Source organism: Mobula birostris, chromosome 27, assembly GCF_030028105.1.
Source record: "Mobula birostris isolate sMobBir1 chromosome 27, sMobBir1.hap1, whole genome shotgun sequence".
Classification (NCBI taxonomy): domain Eukaryota; kingdom Metazoa; phylum Chordata; class Chondrichthyes; order Myliobatiformes; family Myliobatidae; genus Mobula; species Mobula birostris.
This window is the reverse complement of record NC_092396.1, coordinates 26860502-26878146: the sequence shown is the minus strand read 5'-3', so window position 1 is coordinate 26878146 and position 17645 is coordinate 26860502. Positions and strand designations below refer to the sequence as shown.

At 43.6% G+C, this 17645-nt stretch overlaps 1 protein-coding gene across 2 annotated transcripts in view; it reads left to right on the top strand.

The window, feature by feature from the left end:
* prdm2b (PR domain containing 2, with ZNF domain b) overlaps positions 1-17645 on the top strand; it is a 204715-nt gene that overhangs the window by 49893 nt on the left and 137177 nt on the right. For both annotated transcript variants that reach the window (XM_072244843.1, XM_072244844.1), the window contains exons 2-3: positions 14191-14270; positions 16548-16665. In XM_072244843.1, the coding sequence (XP_072100944.1) occupies positions 14256-14270; positions 16548-16665 (133 nt within the window). In that variant the 5' untranslated portion in view covers positions 14191-14255. The remainder of the gene's footprint in view (positions 1-14190; positions 14271-16547; positions 16666-17645) is intronic.

Below are 17645 nucleotides of genomic sequence, written 5' to 3'. Positions count from 1 at the left end.
TCCTTTGCATAAACTGCTGCTGAACTGTCATTATTAGACTTGCATTTGCCATCCTCACGCCTGATATATATTATTCTAAAGAACACAGTAGAAGCCTTCTATCTAAGACTATCTTTCCCCATACACCTCTTGCCGCAACCTTACACCTACACACATCATGTCCCTGCTGACTGTATTCCCACTCTGCTGGTGTCGTTGAACTTTTTAAATTCTTGAATGTGTTATCCCTTCGTTAGTTAAAATGATTACACATCAGTATTTGAGACGCCTCTTCATCCATCAGACCTTCGCAGTGGCCATCGCTTGAAAAGAGCCTCTGGCGTATTATTTGCTGCTCAGCCGCCAATTTGTGATGCTGTCTTGGGTAGTTCTGCCCTCCTGTCATAATACCTGGCTCAAGGGTGAATACGTGCTTTGCAGCTACGTTTTAAGAAACGTGGGTGATTTACAGTGAATATAAGGATATGCTGCTGCTTTTGATTGGAAGCAATGTTCATATCACATTGATTTTGCACTTTTTTTTCATTTCTACCTTAAGAGTCAAGTTTGCTTGCTGCTCTGTGCTACCATGCCATATTGCAGAACCAGCAGTTGTACAAAGTATGAAGCAGCTTCAAAACTATAGGGGCTTTCAAATGTTAAAAATATTTTAGTGACACTGTGTTGACCAGGATTTAGACTCAGAGTCGTACACCATGAAAACAGGCCATCTGGCTCACCATGCCCATGCTGGCCAGTGAGCACCAACTATTTTAATCCTACCTTCCAGCCCTCTATGCCAAGACAATTTAGGTTCTTGTCTAAAGACTTCTTAATAGATGTTAGTGTGCCTGCTTACGCCACACCCTCCAGCAGTGTATTCCAGATTCTGGTCACTCTCTAGATGGAAAGAGTTGCCTCTTGAATTCCCTCTAAACCTCTTGCTCATTTTCCTAAATCGATAGCTTCCAGTTTTATCTCCCTCTGAGATGGGAAAATGTTTCCTGCAGTGCACCCTATCTTTGTTCCTCTTAATTATGTATACCTCACTTGTGCCCCCTCTTAGCCTTCCGTGCTCTAGATGAAACAGATCTAGCTTCTCCAGTCTCTTCCCGTAGCTGAAATGATCCATCCTAGATAACATTCTGCTGAATCTTCTCTCTATTGTCCAGTGTTATCACATATTTACAATATAGTGACCAGGACTACTTGCAAAATTCGATCTGTGGCCACACCGATCTTTAATAAAGCTGACAGAACTTCCCTGTGTTCAGTGTTTCAACTAATAGATAGATAGATATACTTTATTAATCCCGAGGGAAATTTGGTTTCGTTACAGCCGCACCAACCAAGAATAGAGCGTAAATATAGCAATACAAAAAACCCCAACAATCAAACACCAAAATGCAAACTATGCCAGGTGGAAAATAAGTCCAGGACCAGTCTATTGGCTCAGGGTGCCTGACCCTCCACGGGAGGAGCTGCACGTTCGATGGCCACAGGCAGGAACGACCTCCCGTGCCGCCCAGTGTTGTATCACGGTGGAATGTGGCTGAAGTCCAACAGTAAAAAGTTCAATATCCAGTCTGCAAACACGTTCCTTGATTGTAATATACCCCGGATTGCACCATCCGTTGTTAGCCAGAACAGTAAGCACCGAACTCCTTTACGCTTACCGCTCTCAGTGCACTTCCGGTCAGCCGGAACGGTATTACCCATCGAACTCCTCCTCTCCAAAAGTCTCTGTTGTCTTGATCTGGTCCTCTTTCCTCGGCTTTGTGATCCCCCTCTGTGTGTTTTCCTCCGGATTTCAGCAGGGGTGTCCACCGCTCTGTTCGCTAAGCCGGCCGGTCTTTTCTGGTCTGTGGAATACACAATACGACCTTGCTTCTGTCCCGCATGTCGGGATGTAACCATTTCCAGTGATAAAGAAAACCCAAGTAAAACTCTCTCTACCAGCATGTTAGAGAGGGTGCAGCTTCGACGTGTTACCGTGAGAAAAAAATACAAAAAAAACGTAAATTAAAAAGTAAGAAGAAGAAAGTAAGAATAGATCGGAACGGCTGTACCAGACTGCATGCACGACCAGCGCATGCGCACTAATGAAGACAGTTCCACGTGTGCTTTATTAACCATGCATGGCCACCTTCAATGATCTGAGGATTTGTATACTAAAGTCATTTTGATCATCCGACTGGTGGTGTAGTGGCATCAGCACTGGACTTTGAGGCTAATGGTCTGGGGTTCGAATCCAGCACACTTTCCATCATGCTGGTTTGAGCGTTGAGCCTAGTAAAAAGCAGGAAATGGCAAAATAAAGGCACCTGGTGCGCCACAAGACATGAAAAGGAACAACAAAACAAAAAACAAACCCCGTTATGGACTGAGTCTTTGGTTCAGTGAACTCGGCCTTTTCTCCTTGGAGTGAGAGAGGATGAGAGGTGACCTGATAGAGGTGTTTAAGATGATGAGGGGCACTGATCATGTGGATAGTCAGAGGCTTTTTCCCAGGGTTGAAATGGCTAACACGAGGGGGCATAGTTTTAAGGTGCTTGGAAGTAGGTACAAAGGGAATATCGGGGGTAAGTTTCTCACACAGAGTGGTGGGTGCGTGGAATACACTGCCAGCGAAGGTGTTAGAGGTGGAGACAATGGAGTCTTTTAAGAGACTCTTAGGTACGTACATGGAGCTTAGAAAATAGAGAGCTATGCGGCAGGGAAATTCTAGGCAGTTTCTAGAGTAGGTTACATGGTCAGCACAACATTGTGGGCCGAAGGGCCTGTAATGTGCTGTAGATTTCTATGATTCTCAGTACTCCCTAAAATCCTACTGTTCCTGGTGAATGTCCTAGCCTGAATACGCTCAAACGGCATCACCTTGCACTTATGTGGATTAAGCTCCAGCTGCCATTTTTCACCTTTTGATCATGCAGCCTAAGACAACCCCTCAATAGCTCCACCAATCATTGCGTTGTCAATCTGCAAGCTTGCTGATCATGCTTCCCATATCCACTTCGGTATCATTTGTGTATACGGCAAACAGCAAAGTGCCAAACTGATCCCTGTGAAACGCCACTAACCACAGATATCTTACCACACAAACTACCCTCCACCAACATCTGTCTCCTGCTGCCAAGTCAACTCTGCATCCAAGTTACTATAAAGAAAGCAAGACAGCAGCTATATTTCATTAGGAGTTTGAGGAGATCTGGTTTGTCACCTAAAACATTCAAACTTCTGCAGATGTACCCTGGGGAGCAGTCTGACGTGCTGCATCACTGTCTGGTATATGGTGGTGGTGGGGGGGGGGCGGTGTTGCTACTGCACAGGATCAAAAGAGGCTACAGAAAGTTGTAAAATTAATCAGCTCCATCTTGGGTACTAGCTTCTGTAGTATCTAAGACATCTTCAAGGAGCAGTGCCTCAGAAAGGCGACTTCCATTATTAAGGACTCCCATCACCAAGGTCATGCCCTCTTCTCACTGTTACCATCAGGAAGGAGGTACAGAAGCCTGAAGGCACACACTCAACGATTCAGGAACAGCTTCTTCCCCTCTGCCATCCGATTCCTAAATGGACATTGAACCCATGAACACTACCTCAACTTTTTTGTTTTTATATTATTTCTGCTTTGGCATTATTTTTGATTTAACTATTTAATATACACATTTATGAAGGGTGATTGTTAAGTTTGTGGCCTAAGGTAGACGGAGTCAGTTTTAGAAAACCTAGCACATTTATTTTTCAACATAGTCCCCTCCTACATTTACACACGTAGTCCAACGGTCATGGAGCATATGGATCTTGGACCTCCAGAAAGTGTCCACAGCAGGGGTGATTGATAAGTTCATGCCCTAAGGTAGAAGGAAATGAGTTGTACAGCTCTCATTACATGCATATGCAGTTCAACTCTTTGAGTGATTTATGCAGAAAGTTTGAAGTTAATAACTCAACAGGGGTGATTGATAAGTGTGTGGCCTAAGGCAGAAGGAGATGAGTTATTAATTTCAAACTTTTTGCATAATCGCTCAAAGAATTGAACTGCATGTGCAGTTAACGAGAGCTGTATAACATCTCTTTCTACCTTAGGCCATGAACTTATCAATCACCTCTCGTATATACTTACAGTAATGATTTACTGATTTACTTCTCTATATTATCAAGTATTACATTGTACTGCAGCTGCTAAGTTAACAAATTTCAAGACATATGCTGGTGACATTTAATTCTGATTCTGATCCTGATCCCGATTTGGACTTGCTCTGGATTCCACGTTCCCTGTCACTTTTGCACCATTCTCTAATGTGGGACCTTGTCAAAGGCCTTGCCGGTGTCCATGTAAACCACATCCACTGCATTGTCCGCTGAAATACACATTATTGCTACCTCCAAATACTCAGTTAGCAGCAACACTGAGTCTTCTGCCTCAGCCTTTTTGAAATTAGCCCCAACTTTTCATTATATTTCTTCTCCAGAATAATCCCACCTTCAAACCAACTACATTGTTCGCTGCAATCAGCTTCTGAGGTGATAGGCATTCCTATAAAGCAGCACAGCACAGAAACAGATCCTTTAGCCCAACTTGTCCCTGCCAACAAATTTGTCGACTTCAGCTAGTCTCATTGCCCCACTTTTGGCTACTATGCATCAAAAGCTTTCCTTTTGAGGACTCAAATGTAAAAACAAGGATGTGATGTTGAGGCTTCATTAAAGCACTGGTGAGGCCTCACTTGAAGCATTGTGAGCAGATCTGGGCACCTTATCGAAGAAGGGATGTGCTGATATTGAAGAGGGTTCAAAAGAAGTTCACAGAAATGACTCCAGGATTGAAAGACATCATATGAGGAGTGTTTGATGGCTCTGGGCCTCTACTCACTACTCACAAGAGTTCAGAAGAATGAGGGGAGGGACCTCATTGAAACTTATCGAATGTTGAAAGACCTCGATAGCGTGGATGTGGAGGGGATGCTTCCTATGGTGGGAGAGTCTAAGACCAGAGGGCACAGCCTCCGGATAGAGGGACATATATTTAGAGTGGAGATGAGGAGGAACTTCTTTAGCCAAAGAGTGGTGATCTGTGGAATTCATTGCCAGAGGCGGCTGTGGAGGCCAAGTCATTGGGTATACTTAAGGCAGAGGTTGATAGATTCTTGATTAGTCAGGGTATGAAGGGATACGGGGAGAAGGCAGGAAACTGGGCCTGAGAGGAAAAATGGATCAGCCATGATGAAACGGCGGAGCAGACACAATATGCCAAATGGCCTAATTCTGCTCCTATACCTATCTTATGGTCTATACATGTACCTGTCTAAATATCTTTTAAACATGGTAATCAATGAATAGCATTTTTTAATTCAGTTCTTGAGTGCAGTATCAAACCCTTGCTAAAGCTTCCTTTGTAGTTTGCTGTAATTTTTCAAAAGTCCACTGTGAAGTCCAACACTGATCATGCATGAGAGACTCAAAATGCAGTGGGGAAAAATGGCATATGATGGGAGCAGCCAACAGGTTTGTGGAGAGAGTGTTCATTTGATGATAGATCATTGACCTGAAATGTCAACTCTGTTTCTCTCTGGGCAACAAATACAATGTATTTTTTTTGGGGGGTGGGGGAGGAAATATTCATCCTGCGGAGTATTTGTGACATCTTTTGCTCTTTCTGTTCTGGATTATCAGCAGCTGCAGAGTTTTTGCCTTTGCATTGCCTGTGGTAATGGATGTGGAATTCACCTGAGAAAGGTTAAAATGCCATTCTTGAGCAAGTGCTGCAATGCCTGGAAAACAAAGTCGCGAACCGAGCTCCATGGAAACGGCATGATTGCGCAATGCGTTCTCCAGACAATGCAGGCAAACCAGCGCGAGGTAAAACTGGAAAATGCCAGGTATGACTGGCAGTAGACAAAAGAGAAAGAAGTATTTAATGCCTAAATTTCAGCATATTGAAATGAGGTAGCTCCCTGTAGCACTTACACAGAATGATCCGGTTCCAAGGTTTGAAGTTGATTGGGACTTGCAGCTCCCAATTTGCAAATTCAATCAAGTTGCAAGTTAGAAGCTGCAAACTCTGTCCCTCTTAAAAATAAGGCAAAACCAAGGCATTATAGTGTATATTGATTCTGTGGGCATTAAACGTGGTGAGTCTAAGCCTCATGCATTTTTCAGTCTCTTTCTGTCCCCTTCAGTTTATAAACATGAGATAATCCTCACTCAGGTTGGAGGAGCAACACCTGGTATTCTGCCTGGGTAGCCTCCAACCTGATGGCATGAACGTTGATTTCTTGAACTTCCAGACTGGAAGACAGACTTGAGTGGAGCCCCTACACAGAGGCTGTGTACAAGAAGGGCCAGAGTCGCCTCTACTTCCTGAGGAGACTGAGGTCTTTTGGAGTATTCAGGCCTCTCCTTCACGTGTTCTACCAGTCTGTTGTCACCAGTACAGTCTCTTTGCGGTGGTGTGCTGGGGCAATGACATCAACACGGGTGATGCCAACAGGCTCAGTAAACTGATTAGAAAGGCTGGCTCTGTTATGGAGTCAAACTGGACACACTGGAGGCTGTGGTAGAACAAAGGACCCTACAGAAAATTCTGGCAATTCTGGACAATGTTTCTCACCCTCTGCATGCCACCTTAGCTGAACAGAGGAGCACTCTCAGGAGTAGACTAAGACAATGTCCTGCTCCAAAGAGCTCTATATGAGGTCTTCCTTACCCTCAGCCATTCGGCTCGATAATTAGTAAAACCCTATAGCTGTGGAGGTGATGACTCTCCTGTTAGGCTGCTTGTGGTAACCTCTTTCTACTTCTCTCCTAATATTTATATCTGTGCACTTGTAATGCTACTGTGACACTATAATTTCCTTTGGGATCAATAAAGTATCCATCTATCCATTTAATTGCACCCCCCCTCACCTTTGCCATCCCCCATTTGTGATTCCCTCTCTCACCTTATCACCTTACCTGTCCATCACCTCCCTCTGGTGCTGCTCCCCCTTCCCTTTCTTCCACGGTCTTCTGTCCTCTCCTATCAGATTCTCCCATTTCCAGCCCTTTATCCCATTCACCAATGGACTTCCCAGCTCTTTACTTCTCCCCTCCCCCCTTCCCAGTTTCACCTATTACCTACCAACTTGTACATCTTCCTTCCCTCCCCCGCCCCCCCTCCGTTCTTACCCTTCCTTTCTAGTCCTGATGAAAGATCTCAGCACAAAACGTTGACTGTTTACCGTTTTTCATAGATGCTTCCTTACCTGCTGAGTTCCTCCACCATTTTGTGTGTGTTGCTTTTAAATTTTATGCCAGAATCATAAAGGTTGTACTGCGCAGAACCAGGGCCTTTCAGCCCGTTTCATCCATGCCTTCACCCTGCCTTGTGCAGCTGGATCCTGGGCTTCCTGTTGTCAGATCGCTGGCAGGTGGTAAGGGTTGGTTCCCTCACCTCTGCCCCTCTGACCCTCAACACAGGAGCCCCTCAGGGATGTGTCCTAACCCCCCTCCTTTACTCTCTGTATACCCATGACTGTGTCTCCAGCCACAGCTCCAATCCGCTAATTAAACTTGCAGATGATTACTATATTGATTGGCCTAATCTCAAATAATAATGAGGCAGCCTACAGAGAGGAAGTCATCACCCTGACACAGTGGTGTCAAGAAAACAACATCTCCCTCAATGTCAGAAAAACAAAGGAGCTGGTTGTGGACTACAGGAGGGATGGAGACAGACCAACCCCATTAGACAGCAATGGATCTGGGGTTGAAAGGGTAAACAGCTTTAAGTTCCTCGGCATACACATCACCGAGGACCTCATGTGATCTGTACATACCGGCTGTGTGGTGAAAAATGCACAACAGCACCTCTTTCACTTTAGGCGTTAAAGAGGTTTGGCATGAGTCCCCAAATCCTAATGACTTTCTGCAGGGGCACAATTGAGAGCATCCTGACTGGCTGCATCACTGCCTGGTATGGGAACTGTACCTTCCTTAATCACAGGACTCTGCAGAGAGTGGTGCAGACAGCCCAGCGCATCTGTAGTTGTGAACTTCCCACTATTCAGGACATTTACAGTGACAGTTACATAAAAAGGGCCCGAAGGATCACTGGGGACCTGAGTCACCCCAACCACAAACTGTTCCAGCTGCTACCATCCAGGAAACGGTACCACAGAAACAGCTCCGGGACAGCTTCTTCCACCAGACCATTACACTGATTAATTCACGCTGACACAATTGTATTTCTACGCTATATTGACTGTCCTGTTGTACATACTATTTACTATAAATTGCACATTCAGATGGTGACGTAACGTAAAAATTTTTACTCATGTATGTGAAGGATGTAAGAAATAGAGTCAATTCACTTCAATGCACACTCTGACGCCAAACAATGCTGATCCTATTTGCCTTTAGTAACACATACTCCCTTTTACACTTCCCCTATCCAAGTATCTTCCAAGTGCCTTTTAATCATTGGACGTGGAAAGGGCTGGCAGTAGCTACAGTGTTTGAATATGCTGGTAGCTGTTTTACTAAAAACTATTCCATCAGTCTAGTTGATGGTTGCCAGTGCAATTTACATCCTTGTTTGTGTATTTGCTCAAGCTCAGGCTGCAGTGATCAGTCAGTCAGAGTCCTAAATCTGCCCATTAATAATCCATTCCAAAGTTTTGTGGGAGAAGCTGACACTTATGGGTCGAAAATATGATTGCCATGCATTTATTAAAGTATACCTCCAAAAAACAATTCGGGCCCTTTAAAAACAAGAGAAAATCTGCAGATGCTGGAAATCGAAGCGACACGGAGAATGCTTGAGGAACTCAGCAGGCCAGGCAGCATCTATGGAAAAGAGTTGAGTCGACATTTTGGGCCGAGACCCTTCAGCAGGACGGGAGTGTAAAAGGATGAGGAGTCAGAGTTAGAAGATGGGGGGAGGGGAGGGAGAAACTCAAGGTGAAATCAGGAGGGGTGGGGGGGTGAAGTAAAGAGCTGGGAAGGTGATTGGTGAAAGGGATGCAGGGCTGGAGAAGGAGGAATCTAATAGGGGAGGACAGAAGGCCATGGAAGAAAGGAAAGGGGGGAGGAGCACCAGAGGGAGGCGATGGGCAGGCAAGGAGATAAGGTGAGAGAGGGAAAAGGGGATGGGAATTGGTGGGGGGGGGGGCACATTACCGGAAGTTCGAGAAATCAATTTTCATGCCAGCAACCTGAGCCTGAGTCTCCAGAGGGTTCCTGTACTGTGGAAGATGTCCTGCCTTGTCCCTATACCGAAGACGCCGTGCCCCAGCGGCCTCAATGACTACAGACCGGTGGCATTGACCTCCCACATCATGAAGATCCTGGAGAGACCTGTTCTGGAGCTGCTCCAGCCTATGGTCAGGCCACACTTAGATCCCCTCCAGTTCGCTTACCAGCCCCGACTAGGAGTTGAGGATGCCATCGTCTAGCTGCTGAACCGTGTCTATGCCCACCTGGACAAGCCAGCGAGCACTGTGAGGGTCATGTTTTTTGACTTCTCCAATGCGTTCAACACCATCCGCCCTGCTCTGCTGGGGGAGAAGCTGACAGTGATGCAGGTGGATGCTTCCCTGGTGTCATGGATTCTTGATTACCTGACTGGCAGACCACAGTACATGTGCTTGCAACACTGTGTGTCCGACAGGGTGATCAGCAGCACTGGGGCTCCACAGGGGACTGTCTTGTCTCCCTTTCTCTTCACCATTTACACCTCGGACTTCAACTACTGCACAGAGTCTTGACATCTTCAGAAGTTTTCTGCCATAGTTGGATGCGTCAGCAAGGGAGTTGAGGCTGAGTACAGGGCTATGGTAGGAAACTTTGTCACGTGGTGTGAGCAAAATTATCTGCAGCTTAATGTGAAAAAGACTAAGGAGCTGGTGGTAGACCTGAAGAGAGCTAAGGTACCGTTGACCCCTGTTTCCAGCCGGGGGTCAGTGTGGACATAGTGGAGGATTACAAATACCTGGGGATACGAATTGACAATAAACTGGACTGGTCAAAGAACACTGAGGCTGTCTACAAGAAGGGCAGAGCCGTCTCTATTTCCTGAGGAGACTGAGGTCCTTTAGCATCTGTCGGACGATGCTGAGGATGTTCTACGAGTCTATGGTGGCCAGTGCTATCATGTTTGCTGTTGTGTGCTGGGGCAGCAGGCTGAGGGTAGCAGACACCAACAGAATCAACAAACTCATTCGTAAGGCTAGTGATGTTGTGGGGACGGAACTGGACTCTCTGACGGTGGTGTCTGAAAAGAGGGTGCTGTCCAAGTTGCATGCCATCTTGGATAATGTCTCCCATCCACTACATAATGGACTGGTTGGGCACGGGAGTACATTCAGCCAGAGACTCATTCCACCGAGATGCAACACAGAGCATCATAGGAAGTCATTCCTGCCTGTGGCCATCAAACCTTACAACTCCTCTCTTGGAGGGTCAGACACCCTGAGCTAATAGGCTGGTCCTGGACTTATTTCCTGCCATAATTTACATATTACTATTTAATTATTTATGGTGCAACTGTAACGAAAACCAATTTCCCTCGGGATCAATAAAGTATGACTATGACTATGACTATCAGGCAGGAGGCTACCCAGATGGAATATAAGGTATTACTCTTCCAGCCTGAGTGTGGCCTCATCGCAGCAGTAAAGAAGGCCATGGATTGACATGTTGGAATGGGAAGTGGAATTAAAATGGGTGGCCACTGGGAGATCCTGCATTTTCCAGCAGACAGAGCATAGGAGCATGGATGCTGCCTGGTCTTCTGAGTTCCTCCAGCATTTTGTGTGTGTTGCTCCGATCCTTAAAATCTCAGTCTCTGGACAATAGGGAGCATTTGGATTGTGGTGGTTCTGTGGGAAGCTCCACGGTGTAGCTGCCTCTCGGTCCCAATTGTTACAGTTGGTCACTCCAAAACAGGAAACTAATCAAGATAGAAACACAGAGACGGGAATGTGTGTCTTAGTTTCCTTTTTTCTCTGAGAGAGACGCGCAAGTATGACATGGTGGTGTGATGTAACATACCGTTCATGTACTTTTACTTTAACCCGTAATTAATTACTTAAATAATGAATGTGTAAACCAATATATTTACAATATTACAATATTGCTGAAGTATTAAATACACAACACTCCTCCATGCTTGTCTATTGGCACTATTTTAATCCTTGATATGTTTGAGTATTGCAACATTATCCTTGAACACTGATGTGGCACCATCTGGTATCTTTCTTAATTCGCTTTCAGTTAACTGTATCCCAGGGAATGTGACAAGCAAATAGTGGATGGATCTCCAATCAAGTTGTAGTTGTCTCAGCCACTCACAATCCCACAAAGCTGGCCTTCCTGTTTTTACCACGTACAAACCCAATGTGGATTGTTGGTTGTTGTATTTCACTGTAACAATGTCATTCCCACCAGAGTAATCTTTTCTCCAGAATATCTTCTTAGTTGGATATCTACAGGCTATAGCTCAATATTTTTAAAATGTCATTCAAACTTATTTTGTGAAATGACTGAAACAGCTGAGCCAGTGTCCAATTCATTATTATTAGTTTGCTGTTCACTTCTGGTGTAAGGCATGTTGCTTGTCTCATGTTAGTTTTCACAATGTAAATCTCGAGGCTACTCAGTCCTGTGTCACTCTCATCATTATCAGGTTTTTCATCAAAAAACTACTTATTTTCATCTGCCCAACATGCTCTTTGTATGCGCCCTACTTTGCTGCATTTTCTGCCAGTTTCACCTTTGCACAACGGTAACACAATTTGTTTGGCCAGGCCGGTTTCTGTCTAGACGTTGCAATTTTGTTCACACTGACTTTCATTCCTGTCTGCAACTCAACTGCATATCTATCTGCCTTTTCCATTGATACAGCAATTTCAACCACTCTTTGAAATGTGAGTCATGCTTCAGTTGGGACCTATTTTTGAATGCTTTCTTGTAAAATGCCACAAACTAAGCAATCGCTCAGTGCCTCATTAAGCCCATCACTGACTGACAATGCTCAGATGTTTCTAATTCAGCCACTTGTGCTGAAATGGACTACCCTTCCTTTCGATTACACTTATGAAATCTAAAGCATTTTGCAATCAGCAATGGTTTCTAAATGTTCCTGCCTTACTTTCACAATATCAGCAAAGCTCATTTCAGTAGGTTTGGTTGGAGCAGTTAAACTCCTAAGCAAACTATATGCTCTTTCACCCAATGCACTCAACAAAACTAGCACTCGCTTCTCATTGGCGATTTCATTTGTTTCAAAATACTGCTTAATTCGCTCTGTATACAACAACCAGTATCTCTTGTGCAATCAAATGCATCTGTCTTTCCGAATAGTTAGCCATTCAGCTCTTTTTAATTATGATTAGTAATACCCAGTACTCACTGTCTATGAACCTGTGAATTCTTCTGTTTTCTGCCTTTATTTTTAACTTGAATATCTTTCTTGTCTTGCAAAGAAAAAAAAGTACTGTTTTTTTTAATCTCACTGCACTTTTTAAAAACTCTAATGTTTCACTGCACTTCAACAGGTAGGTTGTCATCTAGCATTTGTTTTAAAACTTTGTTGTCGCCACTGTTGTGTTTGCCATTCATGTACTTTTACATGTAATCCATAATGAATTATTTAAACGAACAAAAATTGCATAATTGCAACCAAGAGAAAATCTGCAGATGCTGGAAATCCGAGCAACACACACAAAATGCTGGAGGAACTCCACAGGCCAGGCAGCATCAATGGAAAGGAGTACAGTCGATGTTTCAGGCCGAAACCCTTCGGCAGGACTGGAGAAAAAAGCTGAGGAGTAGATTTAAATGATGGAGGAGGGAAGAGAGAAACACAAGGTGACCGGTGAAACCTGGAGGGGGAAGGATGAAGTAAAGAGCTTGGGAAGTTGATTGGTAAAAATTGCTTAATCAAATAATATATTTACAAAATTACTCAACCATTACTGAGATATTAAATATACAACACCAATGTTTAATACGGATTTGGAACGTACTTGTATAGGAGAGGCGGAAAAGGAATATGTCCTTAATGAGAGCTAATGGGATTAGCTGACCTCTAGTACTGTCTTCAGAGAGGGCACATCCCCTCTGTGATCACATGGCTCCTGCCCCTGGCAGCTCTAGTTTCCTCCAATATCCCAGACATACTGGCTGTAAATTCACTGAAGTGACTGTGCACTGCGCACCACTCCTGAAATCTTGCTGCATTGGTTACAATAGAATCAAACTTCTGAAACTCAGTTTATCGTACTCCACTATCTTATTGACATCAGTCCCCTCCCCTGCTCCCCTCTGTGCTGTGTGGACATCTTTTTAAAATACTTGCAACTGTGTCAAAATCTATCAGGGAACTTGCAAAAAAAAAAATGATGGTGTGGCCGGTCAGATGCGAAGGATATTCCATGCAATACAGAAATAGACTAGCAAAGACGGAGCTCAGCTCACAATTATTTGACTGGATAGGCAGGGAGATGCGGGACGGCAAAGTGGTAGATTCAACATCAGCCAAAATTCCACTTCTAAACAATTTTGATGAGTAGTGGCATTATGAGAGAAGGAATCCAAGTCACCTGTACATGGAGCATTCCTTTCTGTTGTAACAAATACTGAAGATACTGTAATCCTGAGCATAGATATTGAGGATGTCAGTATTCTTCTTCTTTTGACCAGTTACACTTGGCTGTGCCTTCAGATGCCTTATTACTACACTCTGAGTTTCCCAATAGCCCTTGACGCAATTGAAAATGGATTTAAACAGATGTACAAGCAGTATAGGAACTGCAGATCCTGGAATCTGGAGCAATAAACATTCTGCAAGGTAAAACTCCAAGGATTTGGTGCACAAAGGAACCATTGATGTTTTGGGTTGAAATAGAAGTCCCGATGCAGGGTTTCAATCTGAAATGTCAACAATTTCTTTCCTCCCTACAGATGCTGCCCGGCCAATGGAATTCCTCCAGCAGATTCTTTGCTGCTCGAGGAACCACGCGCAAACTAGTTTGCAACAAAGACCTGAACTCCTCTCTCCTCCATTTTTAAAGGTTACCTCTATGACAAAACATTTGGCCATCAATCCTCAACTCAGAATACTACCAAACACAACTATGTAGCACCTTTGACTGTGGTTAAGTGCATTGGGCGAATGTAAGTAGTTGTCAATTATTTCTTAAAATGTATCTTTCCTTTACTTTGTAGTGATGTGAGCCATTGACTGATTGATTCAAAGAGTTACCCACAATCAAGAGGTCCTTCCGTTCGCAATGGAGGAACTCGATGTGAGTGTGTAGTGTCGATCAATGAATAAGAATTGTGTGTCTTTAGTGTTTATTAATTATGCATTCAACAGAGGAGGGCAGAATGGGGTAAAATGGATAAAGAACAAAGATATCAGAAGAAAGAGAGAGGAGGTGGCCGTTTTCAGGGCAGGTGAAGATATATCTTTCACTTTCCTGCAATCTCTTTACACCTTGTGCTAGCTGCATGGCCTGGAATGATGTTTAGCATGGTTATCATAGCTGTTTTTATTTTATGTGTGGTGTAACATTTCCTGATGGATTTGCTGGATCTGGAAGAGATTTGCACTAAAGGTTGAGAATTACCAGTTGGATACAGTCCACGGAGCGTCACCTCCTAGGCATCCACCCTAGTACAGATCTGTCATTTCAGCCCACTTGTCTGAGGAGAGGTTAAATTTCTGTTTCAGATTATCTTCAGGAATGCTATAAACAGCGTCTCCCACTTTGACAGAAGAGAAGGTTATCACTGAGGAATTTGTATTCATGCTCCATTTTTTCTCCTGTTTTCAGCATGCATTTTTTTTAAAAACAGGTTTTCAGGATCATTTGTCTTGTGATGACACTTGACTACTTAACCAAGCGAGAGTTCATAGGTGTGAAATCGCATCTGGTGCCCCAGCAAAAGATCTTTATTCCTTATGTGAGCCTAACAATGAATGTCTGGTAGCTAGTTGTAATCATAATTCAGCCTCATTCCCTCTTTTTGAAATTTCTGGTCATGAACTCTATGTTGCATTGATTTCTTGTAAAATACAGTAGGACATGGAAAAGCAATGTTACTCATCAAACTTACACTGGCTTGTGAGAAACCCGATGGGTTCCATCCAAAATCCTAGCAGTTTCTTTTTGAAATGTTAATCCATTTTTTTTTAAGGATCTCTATCTACCGTCCTGTCAACAGGGAATTCAAAATCCTAAAATAATGAAGAAAGGTCATTGACCTGAATTATTTACCCTGTTTTAATCTCCATTGATACCCCACAGCTTGCTAAGTATTTACAGTGTTCTCTTTTCATTCTGAAGCCTTACTGCCCAAAGCAGTAGAAGTTTTTTTTTTCCTACCTGTAGCCCTTGATGCCTCTGCCAATTATTTTATAAACTCCTTTTAAACGGAAAATAGTTTATCTTTACTTGTTCTATCCAAACCTTTCATGATTGTAAACATCCCTGATCTTTGCTCCCTGGAGAACAGTCCCAGCTTCTGCAGTTTATGAATTTGGTGTTAATCCTTTATCCCCAGTAAATCACTCAAGGCTTTGCATCTTTCTCAGGTGGATGTGTAGAACTGGGGCTCAATATTCCAATGGGCTTTGAGCATAGGTTTTACATTGGTTTTTGTCACAATTGTCCTGTGTTTTGTGAATTCCCTTGTGTTTCGTGCTGTATGCAATTGGCAGATTCAAGGGACTAAGCTGATTTGTATTGAAATTCTGAAGTTCTATCTGCAGTTAAGTAACTGTGCTTGGAACAGGGGACTGCAACTGGGTCATACAATTCATCACTAAGACACTTTGCTTAGTGTCCCTATCTATCTGTGGATGTTAAATATTAAACGGTATTCGCTAAAGCACCATTAGGGCATTTAAGGCTGAAATGAAGGTCCTCCATCTTTGTCTAGCCTTGGCCACAGTGAAGGAACCTTCATCGCTGTTTCCGTAACAATTTCTTTTTGACCATTCAGTGTTGTTAACCCTGAGCTGAACCCCCGAACCTGGAGGACTGGAGGACCATTCTTAGTCTGGTCTCCACCTTTGATCTGTTTGGCATGGGTGACCCTACCAAAAGTAAAAGCATAAAGCCCTGACTCCAGGCAATGTGGCGCTCTGGGTAATTGAGGCCTGCAAGCCTCCAAACCCTATGACAAGGTCGTGGTCTTCTTGGAGAAAACAAAATTAAAGGAAAAGTGTACTTGTCCTGTCCAAACATTAAAAAGTGCAAAAAAAAACCCAGATCTGAAATCAAACCAGAAAATTCTGGACCACTCTTCAGGTCAGGCAGCACCTGTAGAGAGAGAAACAGAGCCAACATTTCAGCTTGTGTCCTTCATCAGGATCTCTAGCAACAGTTCCAGAATAATTAATTGTGTGAAAATACACTCTACGTCGTAAGGTTTTGAGATGGAGTACTGATTTTTCCACTGAGTTAGTTGGCTACTTCAGAATAGGAAGTTCACTCTGAATGAGAATCTTGTTTGTTGTTTTTAAGGTGATGTTATAATTGCTAAGCTTATGGCTTCTGTTTTATCACTTAATTCAGAGCAATCTAATGTCTGCACCCAAAGTGGAGATGTTAGTTGATGTGCCCCAGTGTATACTGAAGGGACTTCCTCAAGAGGTGACCTTACAGCAGTCAGCAGTGGATGAAAGACGCCTAGGTGAGTGTTTCGTTGACAGAAACTGAAAATAATCAGCATCTTTGGAAATTAATTCTGCGCCTGTTCTCACAACCCCTGCATTTGTCATTTTACGTTGGACCCGTCTGATCAAAAGCTTTGAAGACTGATAGTTAGCACTCCTCATGTTTGTACAAAATGGAGACTGACCAGAAAGTTGACTGCACACAGCTTTACCTTGTAAAGCAGGAGGAAAGAGTCACTCTCCATATCGTTACACAACAGTCCATTGGTGACATAGCCATCTACTGTTTTTTTTTTGGTTTTGGATGTCTTCTCTGATCCCCAAACTTTCTATTGGCAGGTTTTCAGCAATTTGCTCATTTGAAGTGACTTGCTTGTGACCTACGAACCTGGGTCATATCTCCTGTTTATTCCTGTCTCTCTTTCCGGCTTCACACTCCCAAAGCAGGCATGTAGGTTCATTCTGCCATATTACCGCTGTAGTTCCAGCTAAACGCAAGTATCTTAACACTGGTTTGCAGCACCCAGTCATAAACAGCTTTTACTAACCAAAGTTGTTGAGAAAGAAATGCGGACAAGTGCTGATCAGAATTCCAGGGATAATAATGTTGAAACCTGTCTGGGTACAGTTGTTCTCTAATGTAAATAAATTGAATAAATGCTGGAAATGCTTACCACGTCAAACAGTATCTGCGGTGAGAGAAGCAATGTTAATAATTTGGTTCAATGATCTTGCGTCTTTCGTCTGGGCTTCTGGGTATTTCCTGCACACTTTGAAAAGGACAGTGTAACACTACACCATGTGAATCCTCCTAGCATTGGCATTACTGTTTTGGGGGCTGACATTAGTTTGTAGAATGCCTACAGGATGGCTTTTTGGAGCAACTTGTCCAGAAGCCCACCAGGGGACCGGCTGTTTTGGATTGGGTGCTGTGTAACGAACCTGAGGCGATTAGGGAGCTGGAGGTAAGGAAACCTCTTGGAAGTAGTGATCATAA